The sequence below is a fragment of the Colletotrichum fioriniae genome (genome assembly GCF_027942845.1).
Source record: "Colletotrichum fioriniae strain IMI 355084 chromosome Unknown scaffold_2, whole genome shotgun sequence".
Lineage (NCBI taxonomy): Eukaryota > Fungi > Ascomycota > Sordariomycetes > Glomerellales > Glomerellaceae > Colletotrichum > Colletotrichum fioriniae.
In genome coordinates, this window is record NW_027076838.1 from 3,372,178 (window position 1) to 3,390,480 (window position 18,303).

General features: G+C 53.2%; 4 protein-coding genes and 1 non-coding gene across 5 annotated transcripts; 1 reads left to right on the forward strand and 4 right to left on the reverse strand.

The window, feature by feature from the left end:
* Positions 1-359: 359 nt before the first annotated feature.
* Positions 360-1,727, forward strand: N0V96_002719 (uncharacterized protein; the record flags this gene model as incomplete). The annotated part of the gene is made up of 3 exons (XM_053187235.1): positions 360-584; positions 643-893; positions 953-1,727. The coding sequence occupies 3 exons, from the start codon at positions 360-362 to the stop codon at positions 1,725-1,727; spliced, it is 1,251 nt and encodes a 416-aa protein (XP_053054739.1).
* An 872-nt stretch (positions 1,728-2,599) lies between these two features.
* N0V96_002720 lies at positions 2,600-2,698 on the reverse strand. The gene has a single exon. It is a non-coding gene; the product is annotated as a tRNA-Asp (tRNA).
* A 1,031-nt stretch (positions 2,699-3,729) lies between these two features.
* NPL6 (chromatin structure-remodeling complex subunit RSC7) lies at positions 3,730-5,698 on the reverse strand (the record flags this gene model as incomplete). The annotated part of the gene is made up of 3 exons (XM_053187234.2): positions 3,730-4,204; positions 4,257-5,340; positions 5,638-5,698. The coding sequence occupies 3 exons, from the start codon at positions 5,696-5,698 to the stop codon at positions 3,730-3,732; spliced, it is 1,620 nt and encodes a 539-aa protein (XP_053054738.2).
* Positions 5,699-6,608: 910 nt separating this feature from the next.
* On the reverse strand, positions 6,609-9,605 carry SUA7 (transcription initiation factor IIB; the record flags this gene model as incomplete). The annotated part of the gene is made up of 3 exons (XM_065756605.1): positions 6,609-7,906; positions 8,243-8,507; positions 8,997-9,605. 3 exons carry the CDS (start codon positions 9,603-9,605, stop codon positions 6,609-6,611), a joined length of 2,172 nt encoding a protein of 723 aa, XP_065614974.1.
* Positions 9,606-15,171: 5,566 nt separating this feature from the next.
* Positions 15,172-17,705, reverse strand: N0V96_002723 (uncharacterized protein; the record flags this gene model as incomplete). The annotated part of the gene is made up of 3 exons (XM_053187231.2): positions 15,172-15,516; positions 15,595-17,537; positions 17,630-17,705. 3 exons carry the CDS (start codon positions 17,703-17,705, stop codon positions 15,172-15,174), a joined length of 2,364 nt encoding a protein of 787 aa, XP_053054735.2.
* Between the last annotated feature and the right edge of the window lie 598 nt (positions 17,706-18,303).

Here is an 18,303-nt window from a genome sequence, read left to right on the forward strand (position 1 = left end):
GCTGAACATGGTTCTATTGCAACGATACATAGCCAACAGGTCTGTTGGCCCAGAGTTGCAGCAGAACCCTGCATGCGAGCGTGTAGAGTAGATGGGAGCTTCCGTGTTTGAATCTTGGCGATCATGGGAAATGATTCATCGGGCATGGGTTCTTGCCAAGGGTTCACATGAAGAACATGTGGTTATATGCAAGGAAAAGCATACAAATATGCTCGACGATGTCCCGCACCACTATCCAATACCCCATGTCATCAAAATCATATCCGACATACCTGTGACCAGCACTGAAAACAAATCTTCTTTCACAAACTTTACTGAACCTCGCGGCCATTCATCATTCATACTATTCATCATCCGTAATGGGCTCAGTCCCGGACAATCTTCCTCATGGCGTCTCAGTCGACATGGCAACCCAGCCCAGCAACCCAAAAGACGTGGCAACGTTGTTGAATAGCATCGGCACGTTGGGTGCTTCCTCTCTCGATAATGAGCAGAGTCGCCTTAATCTTTTGAAGCAGGCTCGTCTACTGGTCCAGGCTTTAGAGACACCCAGAGAGACTATGATCAAGCACCTGTGGGCACAGGTATTACAGAGTCGTTTATAAGGATTAGATGGTGTAGCTGACTGAAATTAACATCCAGCCTGCCACCGGCTGCGCCATCGCCTCTGGAGTCGAATCGGGTCTCTTCGACTTCATGGCCCGGAACCCAGGGCCCAAGACTGTAGCCCAACTCGCTGCGGAATTAGACTTTGACAAAGATTTACTCGCGCGTTCGATGCGGCATCTGGCGTCCACAGGATACCTACGCGAGACCGGTGTTGACGAGTACGAGACGAACCACTTTTCGAAATCACTGACCCTCCCTATTATTGGCAGCGCTTACTCTTGCGTGTAAGTTTCCATCATCCGGCCTAACATGAGAGACTTGGGCAGCTAACGACCTCTTCCAGAGTCGGCGGCGTCTGGCCTACCTTTTGCAACTTCCCCACGTATCTCAAGAAGAACGGGCGAAGTATCACACCAGAGATAGGACCTCTACAAGACGCTATCGGAAGCAACAAAGACTTCTTCACGCACATAATGGAAAAGTATCCCGCCGGCGAGTTTCAGCAGTTCATGAAAGGATACGGTCAGGGGAGGAGACTTTGGATGGACCCGGATTTCTACCCTGTAGTCGAGCGCCTCGTCAACGGTGCAGACACAACCTCACCAGACGCGGCGCTCATCGTTGACATTGGAGGCGGCATCGGTCACGACCTGGACGAGTTCTGTCGCAAGCAACCCGCTGCGCCAGGCCGACATGTCCTACAAGACCTCCCTCATGTCCTCTCACAGGCGCAAGTCCAAGACCTCGATCCCAAGATTGAGCTTATGCCGTATGATTTCCACACCGAGCAACCCGTCCAGGGCGCGAGGGCGTATTATCTCCACTCTGTACTACACGACTGGACAGACGAGGTCTGCGAGAGTATTCTTGCGCGGGTCAAGGCTGCGATGAGGGCAGGGTATAGCAGGCTCTTGATCAACGAGAACGTTATACCTTCCAAAGGCGCAGATTGGCAGGTCACGGCGCTCGATATGGTTATGATGACTGTGTTTGCGTCGAGAGAGAGGACAGAGGAGGAGTGGTACCGGTTGCTGGAGGGAGCTGCTGGGTTGAGGATCGTCAAGATCTGGACTAGAGGGGAGGGGTCTGAGTCGCTTATTGAGTGTGAGTTGGCATGAAGATGAAAACGGATCAAGGGAGAAATCTGCTCAAACTTGAAAGCTGAATTAAAGAAACTTCTGGGCCTTGAAAGACATTTGACAGAACGGCAAGGTTGAGATCCTCAAGTCACTTGAACCTCAGAACAGAGCGGTTTCATTCACCCGAGCCAGCTCACTATGCAAGCAGGCAGCCTTATGAAGAGCGCTGTAAGCCTATGTAAGAGAGCTCTTAGACATTCAAAGGCAGTCCACGAGCGGGAAATATTAGTTGTCGTTAGTCGTAAATTGGGTAGACTTGCTCGTCCGACCCAAAGCATTGGTGCCAGCGAGCAAGCTCCTGTCGGGATCATACTCCACGATTCCTCTTATATAAAAAAACTAGGGCTTCTTATAAAAGTCCAATTTGACGGTTTTGATGCCGCTTCGCCTATCGTGCCTAGACTCTCTTCTCTTTCCTCTCTTCCCTTACCTTTGATACCTTACCTCTCGTGCCGTATTCGTTATATGTATTTACGAATCAGCAACGGGTGCTGAGTACTAAGGATAAGAAGAACGGTTTAAATACCTAGCATAAGTAAGAAAGGTACTTAAACGCATGGACGAGCTACGTCGAGGGAATATAGCAAGCCGCAGGCCACTCATAGCTTCGGCTACAAGTTCCCACCACCGGGTATGACAGTGTCCGCCGCCGTTGAGGGACAGGCGACTAAGCACGAATATAGGCTCATGGTTATTGTGTCTTCCCGGAATGCAGGCATTACTTGGTCTTGCCGGCTGAAAAGCAATCAACACTAACACCGCCCCCCAAACATCCTCATAACTCAAAACCATAACAAAAACTTCAAAAATGCCACCACATCGCCATAATAACTAACAAAAGCAAAAGAACACTCCTCGACGGGGAATTGAACCCCGGTCCCCTGCGAACTGTTATAGGGAATTAATTCCTTATTGACAAGCAGATATCCTCACCACTAGACTATCGGGGAAGTGTGGATGTTGACATCCAGTGATAGTTGGTTGATGATTGTGACCCGCTGAGGGTATATAAACCCACAGATGGAGCTTTGCAATTAAATGGGTGTGGCAAAATAGTGTGTCGGCTAATACATGCCGTGCCCCCCTTTGTATTGTTACAATACTTTTCTTGTCCTGGCCACAAGCATTCATCGTAACCTAGGTTATCCGTAAGGCCTTAATGGTTTCTGGGAACGAACCGAGTAGCTCAGCCTTTCTTCTCAGACATAAAGAGTCAAGATGAATGAACCTGGGGCAAATCCTTTATGAGCCATTCATGAATCATGCTAGTCCTACATACAAACTTCTCTCTCTTCAACACCTCCCTCACGGAAGCAACTCTCATCCCAGGCCACGCCCAGATCTGCCGCCCCAGTCTCTCCTCGATAGAGCGGGAAAGAAGAAGGCAGTATTAACATCAACAGTAATAGTTTTTCCGCGGTCTCCTAGGTAGTGCTGGTCACCCCTGAAACCATTCCACCACCATATACCTCCCCTCCAAAAACGCCAGGCCAACGGGGAAACCCCCCCAAAACAAGCAAACAGTAACTTCCATGAAGCATACGATGCCACTCCTTCTTCATCTTCACCTTCAACTTCAAATGCCACCGTGGAACACATCAGACTGGATCTTAACCCTCTTCCCCACAGTCTCACCCGAGCCCAGTCCATCTGAAGAGCGCTTCACGCCTCGGGTGACAACTCCACTCGTCGCCCTTTTGGGAGACTCGGTGCCCGCGCTCACCATCTTGGAAAGGGAAGAAGGTCCGTTCGGCATTTTGCCCTGAAGAGAATCCGACTTGACCATCTTCCGAGCAATGGCAGCGGCAGCCTCAACCCTGACAGCACCAAGATGCCTTGTGTGAAACGCCGCCCTCCTCTCCCTCCCATGACCGCATACCCTCACATTACCACCGCAAAAGCTGCACTCGCGCCTGCCCATCGCCGATTCAAAGCGGCCGTCGGGCGCGGGATAGAAGCCAGGGATCGCAACCAGCTCCTTCTAAGAGTGCTTGCCCTGCGGCACAATCGCCTTGTCGATCTGCAGGTTACCCCTTGCCATCTTGTCCTTCTCGTCGCCGAAGCGCGACTCAAACTCCCGCTGCTGGTCCTGGTGCCTCTCGAGGGACTCGCGGCACTCCGGCGGCAAGAGGGCCTTGAGGTCGTCGCCGATGGCCAGGATGCCGTTGAAGGGTTTCAGGAAATCAGGGACTTCGGCGGGTCGCTTTCCAGCGGATTGGACGCCCGCGCGCGGTATTTCGTAGACGATGTCCACGACGTTGAAGTTGCGCTGCACAGCTGAGGGTACCGTGGGGAATGCGCTGTTCGAGTCGCTTGTGTCGCCGGGAGTGACTCTCTCGACGCGGGCGCGGGTGGGCTGCGTGTTGACCGGTTTCTGCATCAGGTTGGTGTGAATGTCGTATGCGCCATTACGCAGTGTTGCCATGCGGATGGCGTTGAGGCGACTGTTGAACTCGCTGAAGCTTTGTTAGTATGTGACACATGCACGACTGAAGGACTCAAACCCACCTAGCAGCACGAGCGTGCTCCAGTTGCCAATTCGTATCGTTCACGTTGACCCTCTTCTTCTTGACCTCTGTCAAACCAGCAAGAGGATCCGAGGCAGCCGGTGTTTGGTTGGTATGGTACACGGCACTGGCACCGAACCACGCGACATACTGATTTGTGTTGTACGGCTCGTTGGGGTTGAAGACGTCTGAAGGGTCCGCAATGTGTCCCTCGGTAATGCCAGAGGCACGCATGTCCGCCACGCGGTAGTCGTCCACAATATTCCGACCTCCCACAATGATCCTCGCGCCGAACTCGACAAAGACGGATCGCGCCGTGACGATACCTATCGCACGGCCCTTGTATGAGTGGGGAATGATATTCCGCTCAATCATGTCCATCTTCTCGTCGTCGCTCACGATAATCTTGTACAGCTTCGGGTGCTTGTTGAAGAACAAGTAACTGTCGCGGAAACCGACGCAACGAGCGGGCTCCGTCGACAACATGTACTGCCTCTCACCGCGATCCTTGACCGTGAATGTTCTGCAACGGTACTGGCGGCCGCCCTGGAGGTTACCGAGCTTGTCGACCTTTGTCTCGCCTTCCGCGTCTTCGGGAAGCACGCACTCGTCGTCAACAATGTCGACTTCTGTGCCCTCCTTGTCAATCACCTGCTTGAGCTTGGGAGGTGCCTGTCCAGGCGCAGGCCGGCGTCCGCCGCGGCCGCGCCAGCCTCCTCGACCTCTACGTCGCGGAGTGTCGGCTTCGGATGCGGGTACGGTGATCATGTTGTCCCAGCCCGGTGGCTTGTTCTTCGGGGGCCGTCCTAGTCGCTTGCGACGCACCACAGGCTCGGTCGGGGGCGTCGGTTCTTTGGCTGAAGGTTCGGATTCTTCTCCCTCATCGTTTGCTTGCTCCTCCTCTTCCTCCTCTCCGTCTTCGTCGGCGGCTTCCTCTTCATCGCCTGACTCGTTCGCCTTCTCTTCTTCTTCCTCGTCATCCTCTTCGTCATCTTCGGGCGGCGCCTCGTGCTCGGGCTCGGACTCGACAGCTTCGGGAACGGGCTCGTCATCGTCGATGCCCTCAAAGGCCCTGGGCGTACTTTCTGTATTCGGCATGCAGTCAGCAAGCAACTTCCAGTTGTGAAAACCGACAATAGTCATGGTTGGGACAGCCACTTGTTCGAGGGGTAGCTGTCGTGAATGGAGGGGTATACGAAGCGAGGAGGAAACCATTGAGGCGCAATGCGCTCGCATCCCACAGAACAACAGGCTGTGGAAAGAGATTCGAGCAGGTAATCCATCTCCAGCATGTTGCAGGCCATTCACGGAATCACATCACGGGCCACGCAGCTCCAAAAGTCATGACCGAAGGTGCATATTGGGGGGAAAGTTGAACTTACGCAACGCAGCAGAGGCGCGCTTGGCGGCAGCCCTGCCTGACCGAGAACGACGTCCAGACATTGTGAAGCGCGCGCGTCGAGGACACAAGGCGGATGGTGAATCGAGATGGGGATCTGTGGGCGCAATTCGCAAGTTCGGTGGAATACAAGGCTGAGTGAATGTCAATCGGCGCTGGGAGATGGAGTCGCGTCGCGAGGCAAGGCTCAGCTTTCCCTGTGGTGGGAAAAAGTTATTGGGGGCTGAGCCAGCATCTGATTGGCTGTTACGGTATGTGCGAATACCGCCTCATACGGCCTTCTAACACTGTATACACGCCCATCTTCGAAGCGCTTCAATACGGAGAACCTTGTTCAGCTGGACCTGTACTGCCTCACTAGTATTTTTGGCCTCGTCAAACATGTCAGGCTCACCGGAATATCAGCGCAATCTCATAACTGAAAGCATGTTGTGATTCGTGCTGTCTATGCTATGAATCCTCTTGGTCAAAAGAAACCAAGCAGCAATCTGGGAATATCCGCAATGATTATGCAATTAAGCCACCCCAGTCCTAATAATTCCAGAGTCCCCCATCCCAAACCTCACCACGCAAGCGAGCAAAAAAAAAGCAAATCTGTCTCGTCGGCAATCGGACCCTCACGCTCTGATCTTCCAAGAGCTTCGAGGTTGCACCATTCCAGGTGACTAGAACCGATCGATGGACTGAGACGGCGGGCACAGGGAAACCACCCCCAAACGCCCTTGGGAATTTTTGTGTTCTGCAGTCGCTGCTGACGACCAAAACGATGCAGCCGGCTGCACGAGACTCCGAGGTATCAGTCTTTGACGTGTTCTCCTACTCATGTTTAGTAGTCAAATGTGTCATGTCTTCTCCGAAATCCTCCGCCTCGACTTTGATGGAGACCATTTCTTCCGCCTCGCCCTGGGGATGATGAGCAGTGTCTAAGCAGTTGAAAAGGCGACCAGAAACCTTCTAGTTAACCGGAAGATTATCGATTGCCTTCTTGTCCGCACCCCACTCCTTCTCGATAAGTCTATCGCGAGCCTGGTACAAGAACCGATAGGCTGTCTTGATGGTGCCGTCGCTGACACCTGCCACCGAGGCAATCTCCTTGGAAGTTCTCGATTCCTTCATGAGGTGAGATGCCATGTAGATACAGGCGGCGGCGACAGACAGAGGCGAACGACCAGCCAACTCAGAGACGCTCGATGTCTTGCGTGCGAGCGCGCGCGAGACGTTTTCAATCTTCTGCGCATTGCGGAAGTTGAGGTTGGAGCAGAAACGAGTGCAGAGGTCCTCAGCGCTGGTAGATGCGCTGGCCTTGTAGCCGTCCAGATTGGAAAGAGAGCCGGCACCACGCGGGTTCTCTTCCTTGATCTTCTGGAGGAAAGACTCGAGCTGCTTGAAAACCCTGCCGATTTCCTTCTTTGACACATGGGTGACCTGGAAGATCTCGCGGAAGGTACGGCCGACGCCGGTCTGACGACAGGCAATGAAAATGCAGCCTGCAATGACAGCCTCCTGCGGCTTGCCCTTCATGAAGTTGTGGTCGTACGTCAGCTTGAAGATGTGCTTGGCCGCATCAGAGACGTTCTTGCCAAGGTTGATACTATCGCAGAAGGCACCAATCTCCTTGTACGCCTGCATCAGCGATTTGCTAGCCTTGTCGTTCTGGGACTTATTCTGGAGACGGGCAAGTTGCTTAGAGTCTCTGCCATCACCGAACGCGATGGTGGTCTCGAGCTGTGAGCCGTTGAGCAGGGGGTTGACGGCGTCACCGACACGGGAGGGGTCGTCGTTGCCCTGGTCGTCGTTGGCGAATGTACGCCATTCTGAGCGGGTGTCGATAATCTTGTCTCCAACGACGAGGCCGCAAGAACCGCACACCATGTCGCCAGAAGAGAACTCCTCAACCAAGTTGGGAGGATACTCCTTGCAGTCGGGACACATCACGACGCAGTTGAGGTCATCCTTAAAGCCCTCGGCATTCTCGTCCGTCGCGGCTCCATTGGGGCCGAGCATCTTGGGCTTGTACGGCTTGGCAGTGTAGATGTTGTTGATTTCGTCGAAAACTTTGCGACGACGTCTGAGCTCCTTTCTTCTCCGCCGGAGTTCTTTTCGCTTATTGACGACTGCTTGGTAGGTTTCTTCTGTCGGTTCGCTGGTTTGCGCTGTCCAAAGAAGATCGGTATGAAGCTGAACAAAGAGCGGCGAATGCAGCTTGGCGGTGTTTTCTTGGGCGACGGCTACTTCGCTCAATAAACGATCGTCTCAAAGGACGATGCTAGAAGCTGCTTCGGAACCGAGGTAAGGTCTCGATCCCACGCCGAGGCAGTAGGCGAATGTATATAGATAGAGAATCCTCAGGCTACTTGATCGGCGTTTTCTTGATGAACGGTGTGGGCGTTCAGCGGGAGAATGACGAAAGCGCTCGGGGATGCCCCAACTATTTCAAGAGATAAAGGTGAGCCATGACTTCCTGACTTTCGGCAGGAATATCCTCTCTCACCAAATGAAACGTCCTTTGACGGAAGTCGCGAAAGACGATTTTGCGGGGGAAGGAGGAGAGGAGACGAGGGAGAGTAAGGCTTTGTTTGCCAGCCGACCGATTCTACCAGTGAAGGCGTCCGAGACGTGGGAAGTGGCGAACAAAGGCCTGAGATGGTACAGGGCAATTGTACCAATGTCGCGCGGCTCGAAGGACTCGTTCACGACAGTCGCAAAGTTGCTCTGAAAAAAGTCGGTGCGACGATTTCTCGAGATTTCGTTGCGGCGAATGCAGACGACGATCTTTCGTGCGGCGAGCGAGTGACGTGAAGTGGGTTGTAGGGGAGAAGAGTCAAGGCTGAGGTTTCGGATTACGGACGAGGACTTTGACCACCCAGAACCTGGTAAGACCTTAGGCAGGCAGTTTTCGGAGATGACTCAGCAGGCAGTACCTAGGACTCGGCAACCTTATTTCGGTCAACCTCACCTTGCTTACCTCATCACTTGAGTGGGTCTATTATCAACCTCCGATTTTCAGTCTTTGTCATCTCGAATGTTCCAGCCCACGGAGGAAGGTGTTAGTCACTCATCCACCTTCCCAAGTAACTCACCAGTCTCTCACCAAGTGCAAACAAACCAAACTTGAGTCAGAGGTCTTGACGTATATTCAGTCGTGGGTATCAATACAAAAGAAATGTACGGTATAAAGAAGGTACAAGAATACACATCGGGGCAAACCCTCAGCCCTCGTCTTCTTCAAGGTAGAGCCACTTCATCGCTCAAACATGCTCATCATGTCTCGTAATCACACACCTCAGTTTCAGACAAACCTGCTCTTCATGAAAAGTGCGACGATCCTTCAGCTCTGGGTACCGCCGGTAAAGGTCGCGTGATCTCCTCCATCGGGTGAATCGGCGGCGGCGCAGTCTCCTTATCCAGCACCGACCGGCTCGGCCCCGACCCACTCGACTCCGGCGTCAGCGGGACCCCGGCTTCCTCGGCATCCACACCGGAGCAGCCCGGCCCAGTATAAGCCCGCCGCGCAGACGAAGCCGAGCTCGACGTCTCGGACCCAGACCTGCTTCTCCCCTCGCTAGGCGCCCACTCCCCAGACATTTGTCGGCCGTGATGTAATTCCTCCTGATGCTCCCTCATCTGCTGCCTTCCCCTCGGGGGCTCCGGCATATCCATCGTACTTGTTGTCATCTGGTGGTGGTGGTGGTGGCGGCGGTGGTGCTGCTCCTGCATCGAAGAGAGATCAAACACGTCCTCGCAGCTATTACTCCTCGACGGCCCACGACTCGCAAGCGACTTGCGAATCATGATGCTCCGCTGCAGCTCCTCCTCTTCGAGCCTCTCCAGGGCGCTGAGCTTGCGCCGGCGCGCGAATTCTTTCCGCGTGAGGTAGGGATCGCGCTTACACGCCTCGCGGAATTGGGCGTTCTTTTTGCGGTCAAAGATGTAGAATAATGTCGCCGACATGATGGCGGATGCGCAGCAGAGGATGACGATGATGAGGACTGTTGTTGTTCCGGCGGAGGAGGGGGATTCAATGTTTCCTGGTGTGCCGCCGATGCCGTTGCTTGCGTCTATTGGTGTTGGCGTTGGTGTTGTTGGCGACGTGGCTTGTGCCGGTGATGTTGTAAGTGATGGGGACGTTGTTGCGGTTGCTATTGTCGTTTTTGCTTGAAACGTTGTTTGTATTCTTGCTTCTTCTCGTCTAAGTATGTCGGAGATGGCAGGTGCCATGTCTTCTTATGTTGACGTTGCGGACAGCAAGAGAACTGGGCGTTTTGTTTGTTGACAGCGGGACTTAGAACAACATGCAGTCCTAGTCTCCAAATCGTAGTCCGTTTACGCCCCGCCCCGGGGTCTCGAGTCTTCTGCTTGCCCTTCCCCCTTCTAGATCCGAGAGTCGTAGCTGAGCTTTGGGGTGGGATAGAAGTCGAGAGAAGGTAAGTAGTAAAAGATGGTGCCGCGATAGTGTACGCCGGCGCCGGTCTCCGGTGGTGCCAGTATGACGGGTAAGGTGGGCGGAAAGTGGGCGCGAAGGAGGAGGAGGAGGGGTGTGTTGGTGTGGGGTGTTTGTGCGGATGGTCAATGATGCTCCGGACGACTGCACCCAAGCGAGGACATCACCAATGTTTTTGTGTGTAAGTATAGGGTGAATGGTGGTATGGTTCTCTTGATTCCGCTCGGAGCTTTTTGTTCGATGATGGAGACGAGAATAGACAGCTCCGTGCGTGGACCCTCTCTAGATGAAAAGTCCGTGTGGTGGATGGGGGAATGGTGATCAGAAGATGAGGGGAAAAGGGATGACAGAAGGAGGGATGAGAGGTCCCCTTTATTACATGGTTTCTGAATTTTCCCTTGCGAGACACAATGGCTACCCTTTTGCATTGAGAAGGCAGAGCTTCACAAGAGCTTCCATGCAAGCAAGCATGGCCATGGAGGGGGGAAGAATCCTATCAGACACCCCTTGTCCAGCGTGAGAAGGGCACGAGCCGAAGCAAGCGAAGTGACTGCAAGGCAGAGAGGGCATCTCTACTGCTGAGTGGCCCGCATCCCTCGAAGCCTTGGCCTTTCCCACTCACACTCACACAAAAGATTCATGAGTTGGGAGTGTGCATACCGCCCAACTGCGGGCGTGGGGATGGAGATGAGGATGGGACGGGACTGGGGTGAGAGAAAAGCAGAAACAGAAACGAAAAAAGAGGGTAATGTTTGGGAATAGTAGCCGTAGCCGTGTGAGTGTGCCCCATAAGGCGCTGTTTCTGCCGCAGCGATGCCGGTTACAACTTACAACTTCTCTTTCTGTACATTGGGTTGGACCATGGACCTTGGTTGTGAATCGTTCGCCCGGCGCCATGCGATGCGGCTATAATTAATTGGCCGTGTTGCCTTCGTCGTGCTACCATCCCTGTTCCCGCAGCAGGGAAACAGATCCGCCCCCCCGACCAACCGCGGGGATTCAAGGGTGTTGGGTGTGTCTGGAAAGGGATTTACCTAGACTTTTTGGGGCGGTTCATGTTTCTTGCGGCGGCTTTCTTTGCGGCGGCGAGGAAACAAACAAGGCCGAAGGTGGTCCTAAACGTATGCCTAATGTTCTCCCTAGATCGGGTCACGTCTATCGATGGATATCACAAACAAAGACCACTTGACTTGCGTCAGTCCCTGAGACCACCATCGTGCTCGTCTGCCTGGCTGATCTGCATTGGAGACATGTCGAGGCTGGTTGGTCTTGGTAAAGCAAGCGAGACTGCGCAGTAATGTTGCATTGAACCACAGTCTGACAGAGAGAAAAGAAGAGAACCTAGGGCGTGGGCTCCTAACTTAGAACAAGGTACCACAACGGGTCCACGAGGATCTACCTCAACTCGGCTTAGCCTGGGCGCTCAATCAGCTTTCTCAGATCCGCTCGGCCCAGCAAGAAGTTAAGAACCCTGACGCCTTACAGTCCAGCAGCAGCCCGGCGTGGTGCTCGTGGCCGAGCTGGACGCCGTGGACGAACATCCACGCTGGAGAACCTTCTTCGCTCGTTCGCGGGCGCCATGGCGGAAAGGCGAAGGACCCGCGGGGCGGAGCTGGAACACCACCATCTGCAGCTGCACTCGGAGTGTAGATCCTGGACACACACACCCTGCCGGTGGGTGGTGAATGCGGACCCCGTGGTGTTAGCGAGGCGCTGCAAGTCACTCACTCGTGAGTTCACTCACTGAAGACTTCACTCACGCAACCCGCTCACTCATCCTTTCCGTGCTTCCCCCACTCACTCACTCACTCTGCAAGCTGATGATTGAGCGAGATTGCATCAAACCGGCAGTCATCCGACTACCTCGATTAGTTTCTACTCCGTCAAACAAAGAAATCACAATCCCTCGATTAAACACCTCACCTTCGGGTCAATGCTCACATTGTTTGCCCGCCGTGTCTGGACTCTGGCTCCTTTGTTCTCTATCATTCCCCCTTTCCAATTGCCACAAGTTCCAACGTTCGATAACCGTTTCTGAAATTTTCAGCCCGCCCTCTCGCAACTTACATAAAGAAAAAGACTCGGCTTGGCAGTAACATCATGCGAAGAATTAGCTTGGCCAAAGTCGGGCCGGGGACAGATTGACCATTAACGACTCAAACTCATCAGATTAAGGTATTAAAGTTACACAAAACAGCACGAGGCAAATGTGTGGCTTTTTCAGCCGCGAGTGCTACGAGTCGGGCCCATCTTCTCATCATCCCATTTTGCACCCTGGACTCTTTCTCTCCCTCGCTTCAGCTGATGTCTAATCTATTTGGCGTAAAGAAAATGGTTCAAACAAAAGCTATTGAGACAGTTTTGGCACAAAAAAAAACGATAAAAGAACAAAACTCTGTTGATTCTCATCCAACGGGCGCATTGATCACTCCCACGCACCTCCTGCGCTGCAGCGCGGCCGTTTCAAAACGGCGAATGCATCGACAGCGAGCCTGCAGGATCTCTCCGGGATAGCCCTCGGTGAGTAGAAAGGGACCCGATGGTAAGAATTATACTTGCATTGGTTAAATCAAGGGGAGAAGACCGCGTCCCGGAAGTCAATGATAGAAGAAACAAAGAAGAGAGTTGATGTATGTTCCTGCATGCGAGACTGGTGAGAATGTTAGTTGCTGTAACTGCAAACCCCGTTCGAGCGTGATGAATCCGGACGTTGTAAGCACCGCGGATGCCCCCCTCTGCCTTACCTACGAAGTCCGGATGGAAACACTTGGACCCCACGGAAGAAGAATGGGATGGAGGATTCTGCGAGATGGGATGCTCTTCGGGCTAATTTGACGATACTTGGCTTATTTGCGAGCGGACTGAGCTTCACTGGAATATGGTATACTTCTCATCAATAATTACAACGGTTTTCTCAGGCAGACAGTGTAATACTGTATCTGCTGCGCTGCAATCCGACACAGGGTAAAAGAGCAGTACACAGACTCATCTCGCGTTGCTTTTCGTCAAGATTATTTTCGGAGGTTCGATTCACAAAAGAGCCTTCAACAGCCTCGGTTCATGCCGTATATCCCGCGAAGGATTCAAATCCAGGCCGGCTGTGGATGGTGGGGGAGAAGAGACAACGCCCGATTCTCAAACATCCCCTGCATCTTTCTCAAGTTCTTTTCGGGAATTCCAAGTCAAGGTCAATGAGCATGCCAAAACCCGAGCCATCAACCATTCCGACTGGCGAGAACTTGGGAGGAAAAGACTCTTCAGCAGAGTAGGTAGGTATTGCGCTGCATGGCAGACTGAAGCAAAAGCACGGTCTACCATCAACGACCTGCCCGCATCAATGGGGTGAAACATTTTTTCAATTTTTCGGGCAGAAGACTGCATGCTTCCAGCGTCTCAACTCTTCGTCCCTCAACTCAATTCGCCCGGGTGCTTGGGCCATGGGGGATCCGCGAAAGCAGGGTTAAACTCTGAGAGTCCATCCCGTCTTTCACTTCCGAACCTGAGATCTCCTCGAGACGGCAAACAACCTGAAGTAATAGCAGATTCAAAGTACATTCTCTCAGCCTTCATTCAGAAACAAGATCCAAGACCATGATCCGGATGTGCCCGCCCGTCCGCGCTGGAGAGGTGCATCCGACTTACACAAGTTCACATCCAAGACCGGATTAAAAGCCCTGAGCTCCTCGGACCAGCTCATGCAGTAAGCAACCCCGTCCCCTCCCGCGCTGACAGGCGCTGATCTTCCGTTCCCCATCGAACCGACGAACCCCTCTGCCCATCTGCCCCTCACCAGGCATCCTCCCATTCCTCCCGTGCCGTCCCCTCCCCCCATGCTCCATCAATCACAACCACGAGAAACCCCCGCAGCCGTTGTCGTCGGTAGGGTTGTAGCTGTTGTATTCTGCTGCCTCAGCTTACCTACAGATTACAACGATCCCGACCCTCGGCAGCGGGGCAATCTCATTGGTGTGGGTGTTGTGGTGTCTGGGGGCTGAACCTCAAAGATCATGACTGAGACACATGCACACAACCCTCCGCTGACGTCCGGAAATGGATCATGATCGCGGTAAACGGTAACCCCATTATCGCGAGTCTACTTTCTGTGGATCGCCGGTGAGTGAGAACCTGGTGACGGCACAGCAGCGCGGCTGTGCTATTTTCACGACTCTGCTCAATGTTACCTTACCTTACTTCGGACAAGGACTCAGTGAGCGATAAGCGCTGAACCGCGACTTGCGATCATTTGATCATAAGTTCATAACTCTGACTGCACTCCCACTTGTGACCGAATCCGACAAAACTAAGTTGGTCTTGGTGAATGAGACCCCGGTTGAAGATGCCTACCAAAGGTCCTTTACCTCTACCGCGGGGTCCAACGGGCAAACCTCCTGAACGCCATATCAAGGCAGAGTGAGAAACCTTCTGTAGTCCTACCAACAGAAGCGATACCTGGTCTCTGCTTGAAACCCCCATAGAATATGCGCAGAATGCAGAGTGCATGGCAAAACAAAAGACGAAGCCCGCGTTGCATCGCGCAGCAGAGCCCCCCTCTCCCTAGGTTGATGTTCATCAACACAGCCACAGCCCTGCTGCACGCCATCCGCAACAATCCAATGTTCGTACTTCGCTGCCTGCGGAAATGCATTCAGTGACAGTCTGCATACCCCTCCTACACAGCCCTCCCGCTCTCCATGCCGCAGTCGAGACGGGACGGCTGCACGATGCCCGCTACATGTGTGGCTTTTTTCTTCTGCTTGTTCTTTAGTCACAAGTCAATTGATCCCGTTTGTGATGTCGTGCTTGTGGCGGAGTGTGGTGCCGAGTGAGGTCGTCAGGTCTGGGGTTATTCCTTACTCTGGCGTGCTCTCACCCTTCCCTTCAATGAGTATCGCTCAGCTTCAAATGACGTTGACAAATTCCCGTCTCCTTAGCCTCAACTAGACATAAGTCACTCAGAAGCAGGCATCACTATTCAAAATGGGGTATCTTTTGGCTTTCTAAAAGTTCTGAAGTCATCTATACGCTGGCCGTCAACTCATGAAAATTTCCCAGCCATCAGCTTGATTGGTGCCATGCTCATAACGGATACGCATCGTCCGATCGAGTGATGTAAATCTCCCCAACCAGAACCGTGCAGCCGACCGTCATGGCAATGGCGATGATCGGTATATTCTCCCTTGCAAAGTCCCTCCTGCTGACGAAGATGTGCTTCCTCTCCAAGATATCTCTCCATAGCAGACCGGCCAACGATGCGCTGAAGGCGGTACTGAAGGCTCCGTAGTTGACGCCGAGAGCCATGCTGTAGACCGTCGCCCAGAATGTGCGCTCACTGATGGGTACACCGTTTTCTCGGTGGATCTGCTGCCACGCCTGGATCACTCGGGACAGTAGAATGGTGGTGCCGATATTCGTCCCCGCAAACTACATAAAGAAGGATCATAATAGTCAGCCTTTATGTTACGTCATAGCCGAATCAGATCTGGAGGGGTGAATACTCACGTTGCAGAGGATGACCGAGAGGAACCCCATGCCACCAATGGCACCAATCGTTCCCGTCTTCTCAACCCAGTGATCCCATCCGTACGCAAACACTGGTACCCAGCCCTTGGTGACGAGAGCTTGTACGAGGACGAACATGGCAAAGGCGAAAGGGACGAGGGCGAAGGGTAGATGAGATAGTACCGCCATCACTGTGGGGAACGTCTCTTGTGACCAACGATACCCGTCCTTGAAGCGCGATACCAGCGTCGCCGGTTGCTTCTTGGAGCGAAAACTCAAGCTTCGGCGGGATTGTCTCCCAGCGACTGCCTTTTCAACATCCGTGACTCCATCTGGCAGCGTTTGTGCTTCGCCAGGCCCGTGGGCCACAGCTGTCAGAGTTCTTCTCCTACTTTCCGTAGAACCCTCGCTCGGCGTTCTGCTGACATCGGCCTTCTCTGTCCTATCCACAGCTGTAGACTGTGAAGATATGAGCTGCGGGCCTGCACTGCCAGTCACACTATCGCTGTTCACTTGTGCCGGGATTGCTGGAGTGATCATTAATTCGGTATTAGTAGCGTTCCGCTCCGACGCATTCGTGCTCGAATCGTTGCTAACTGGCGAAACCTCCTCATTTGCAGCCCCATAGCGTTCCTTATCTTCCAGAAGATCGGTATCTTGGATGTGGATTTCCGGTTTGGTTGCAGGTGATAGTGGCGGCACGTCTGTCGTGTCTTGGGCCAAGCCTGTGTCTTTTTGGCCCAATATGCCCGTATTCTCCTTCTCCCTGATGCTCCCTTCTACTCTGTGAAGTTCCTCATCCTGTCCCTCTCGCCCCTGTTGTGCTATCCGGCGAGTCTCTTCTCTGTGGGACCAGCCGAATGCCAGATCCCAGCATAGCATGATAAAAGCAGCTGGTAAAGTGACCCAAAAAACTTGCAGGTGCTGGTCATCCTTCGGTTTCACGTTTGCAGCATTGAGAGCCAGGACCGTAATTAGGGTCACCGACATGACAACAGCGCCAAAGGCAGCTCCTCCCTTGTCAAGCCAGGGGTTCAAAATCTCAATGGCTGAGAGCAACTGGGCTTGCGGACTGCTCTCGGGCGCTTGATCGGCATTGCTTGCGGCTCCTCTGGGGTTCGGGATGTTGGGGTTGACGGGTTTCGATTGCATGGCCTCCTCTGGCGGTTGAAACATCTCAATGGACTCGGGGATGAGCTTCTTATCTGCAAAGATGATGTAGAGGAGGAACGGGAACAAGACGATTGCCGTGACGACGACTGGCACAACCATGTTGGCCGTGTACTCGACGAACTTGATGTCGAAGGCACCTGCAAGCACGAGGTTCGTCGGGTTAGACGAGACGAGAATGGCTGAGGCAATATTGGCTATCGAGAACTGTGTGAAGATCCACGCTCTTGGGTACTTGATGTTGTTCGAGATCCGGGTCATGTAGGCGAGGAAGGCCGTGCCGGACAGGATGATGGGGTCGTTGCCGATGAAGGTGCCCAGGCAAAAGAAGAAGGCGTAGAGGTAGAAGAATAACCGGTAGCCGACCTTGCCTCCCCATTGAAGCACTTTGAGTGCCAAGTACCGAATGAGTCCCGAGGCGTCAATCGAAATGGCAATGTACGCCAGCGTCAGAAAGAAAACCATGATATCGAGAGGATGGATGCCGTTTTGGCCAATGGTCCCGTCGTACACTTCCTCTCTGCCAATTGCCAAGATGGCCAGCAGAAACAGGTCGGCAATCAATGGCGCAGTGATTGAGTTCATCGGGAAGTCGAAGCGCACGAAGCGCTTGCGCCGCGGGGACATAGCCCCAAGGTCACCTTCCTTGAAGTCATCGTGAGTGTATTCCTCGCGCGGTATCACCCGCAGTTTGCGAAGCACCTTCAACACCGCATCCCACAGTCGCGCAGGAATGTAGACTGGGATGTGGAAGGGAAATAGTACGACGATGTCTGTGCACCAATGAGTTAATAAATCCACCATTTGCGACACATGTGCGATGTAAGTGAAGCCTTCTAATTTCAACGAAAGTACCACAACTTACTCGCGAGGAAGAAGGCAATCAATGTCACAATTGACCTCCATTCTCTGATCTGATCCGTCCGTGTATCGATGGCCATCGTAATTGATTAGAGTGTGTGTCGAGATTTCGAGCCCTCATGGGGCCCAGAAATCAATCGTCGACGAGGGGGAGGTTTGGAAAATTCGCAAGATCCATGTACGGAGTACTTCTCACGAAGTCTCTGAACAGCGTGGTGCAGGAGGCAAGAACCGCCGGATTGAGATTATGGGAATTGTGCGATTGAGTGGGGACCATGTACGTATTTTACGCGGCTTGCCAACGAAGAAGGCGCGGGTGATTCACATCGGTCATCTCCTTCTCTATTTGACGGCGCCGCTTCATTTGCGGGGGACGATCGGTCCGGGTGATTGACGTTCCTTCAAGTCTTCCAAGTTCCAGTTTGGAGCCAACCTAACACTGCCACCTTGCTCCTGAGCTAATATTGCAAGGAAGATTACTGGAAGCCTGATGATCAAGAGGTACAGTACGCATCTACAACCTCCCTGCACTTCCATCTTCATCTCCCGTCTACCGAGCTTTGCTTCTTCTTTTCCACCGTCATCTTGATTATGTCCCGTGCGAAACTGACTGATTCAACCATAGCGGAGGATGCTCAGCGCATCAAGTACGAGACATACTAGAACAGAGTCGACCGC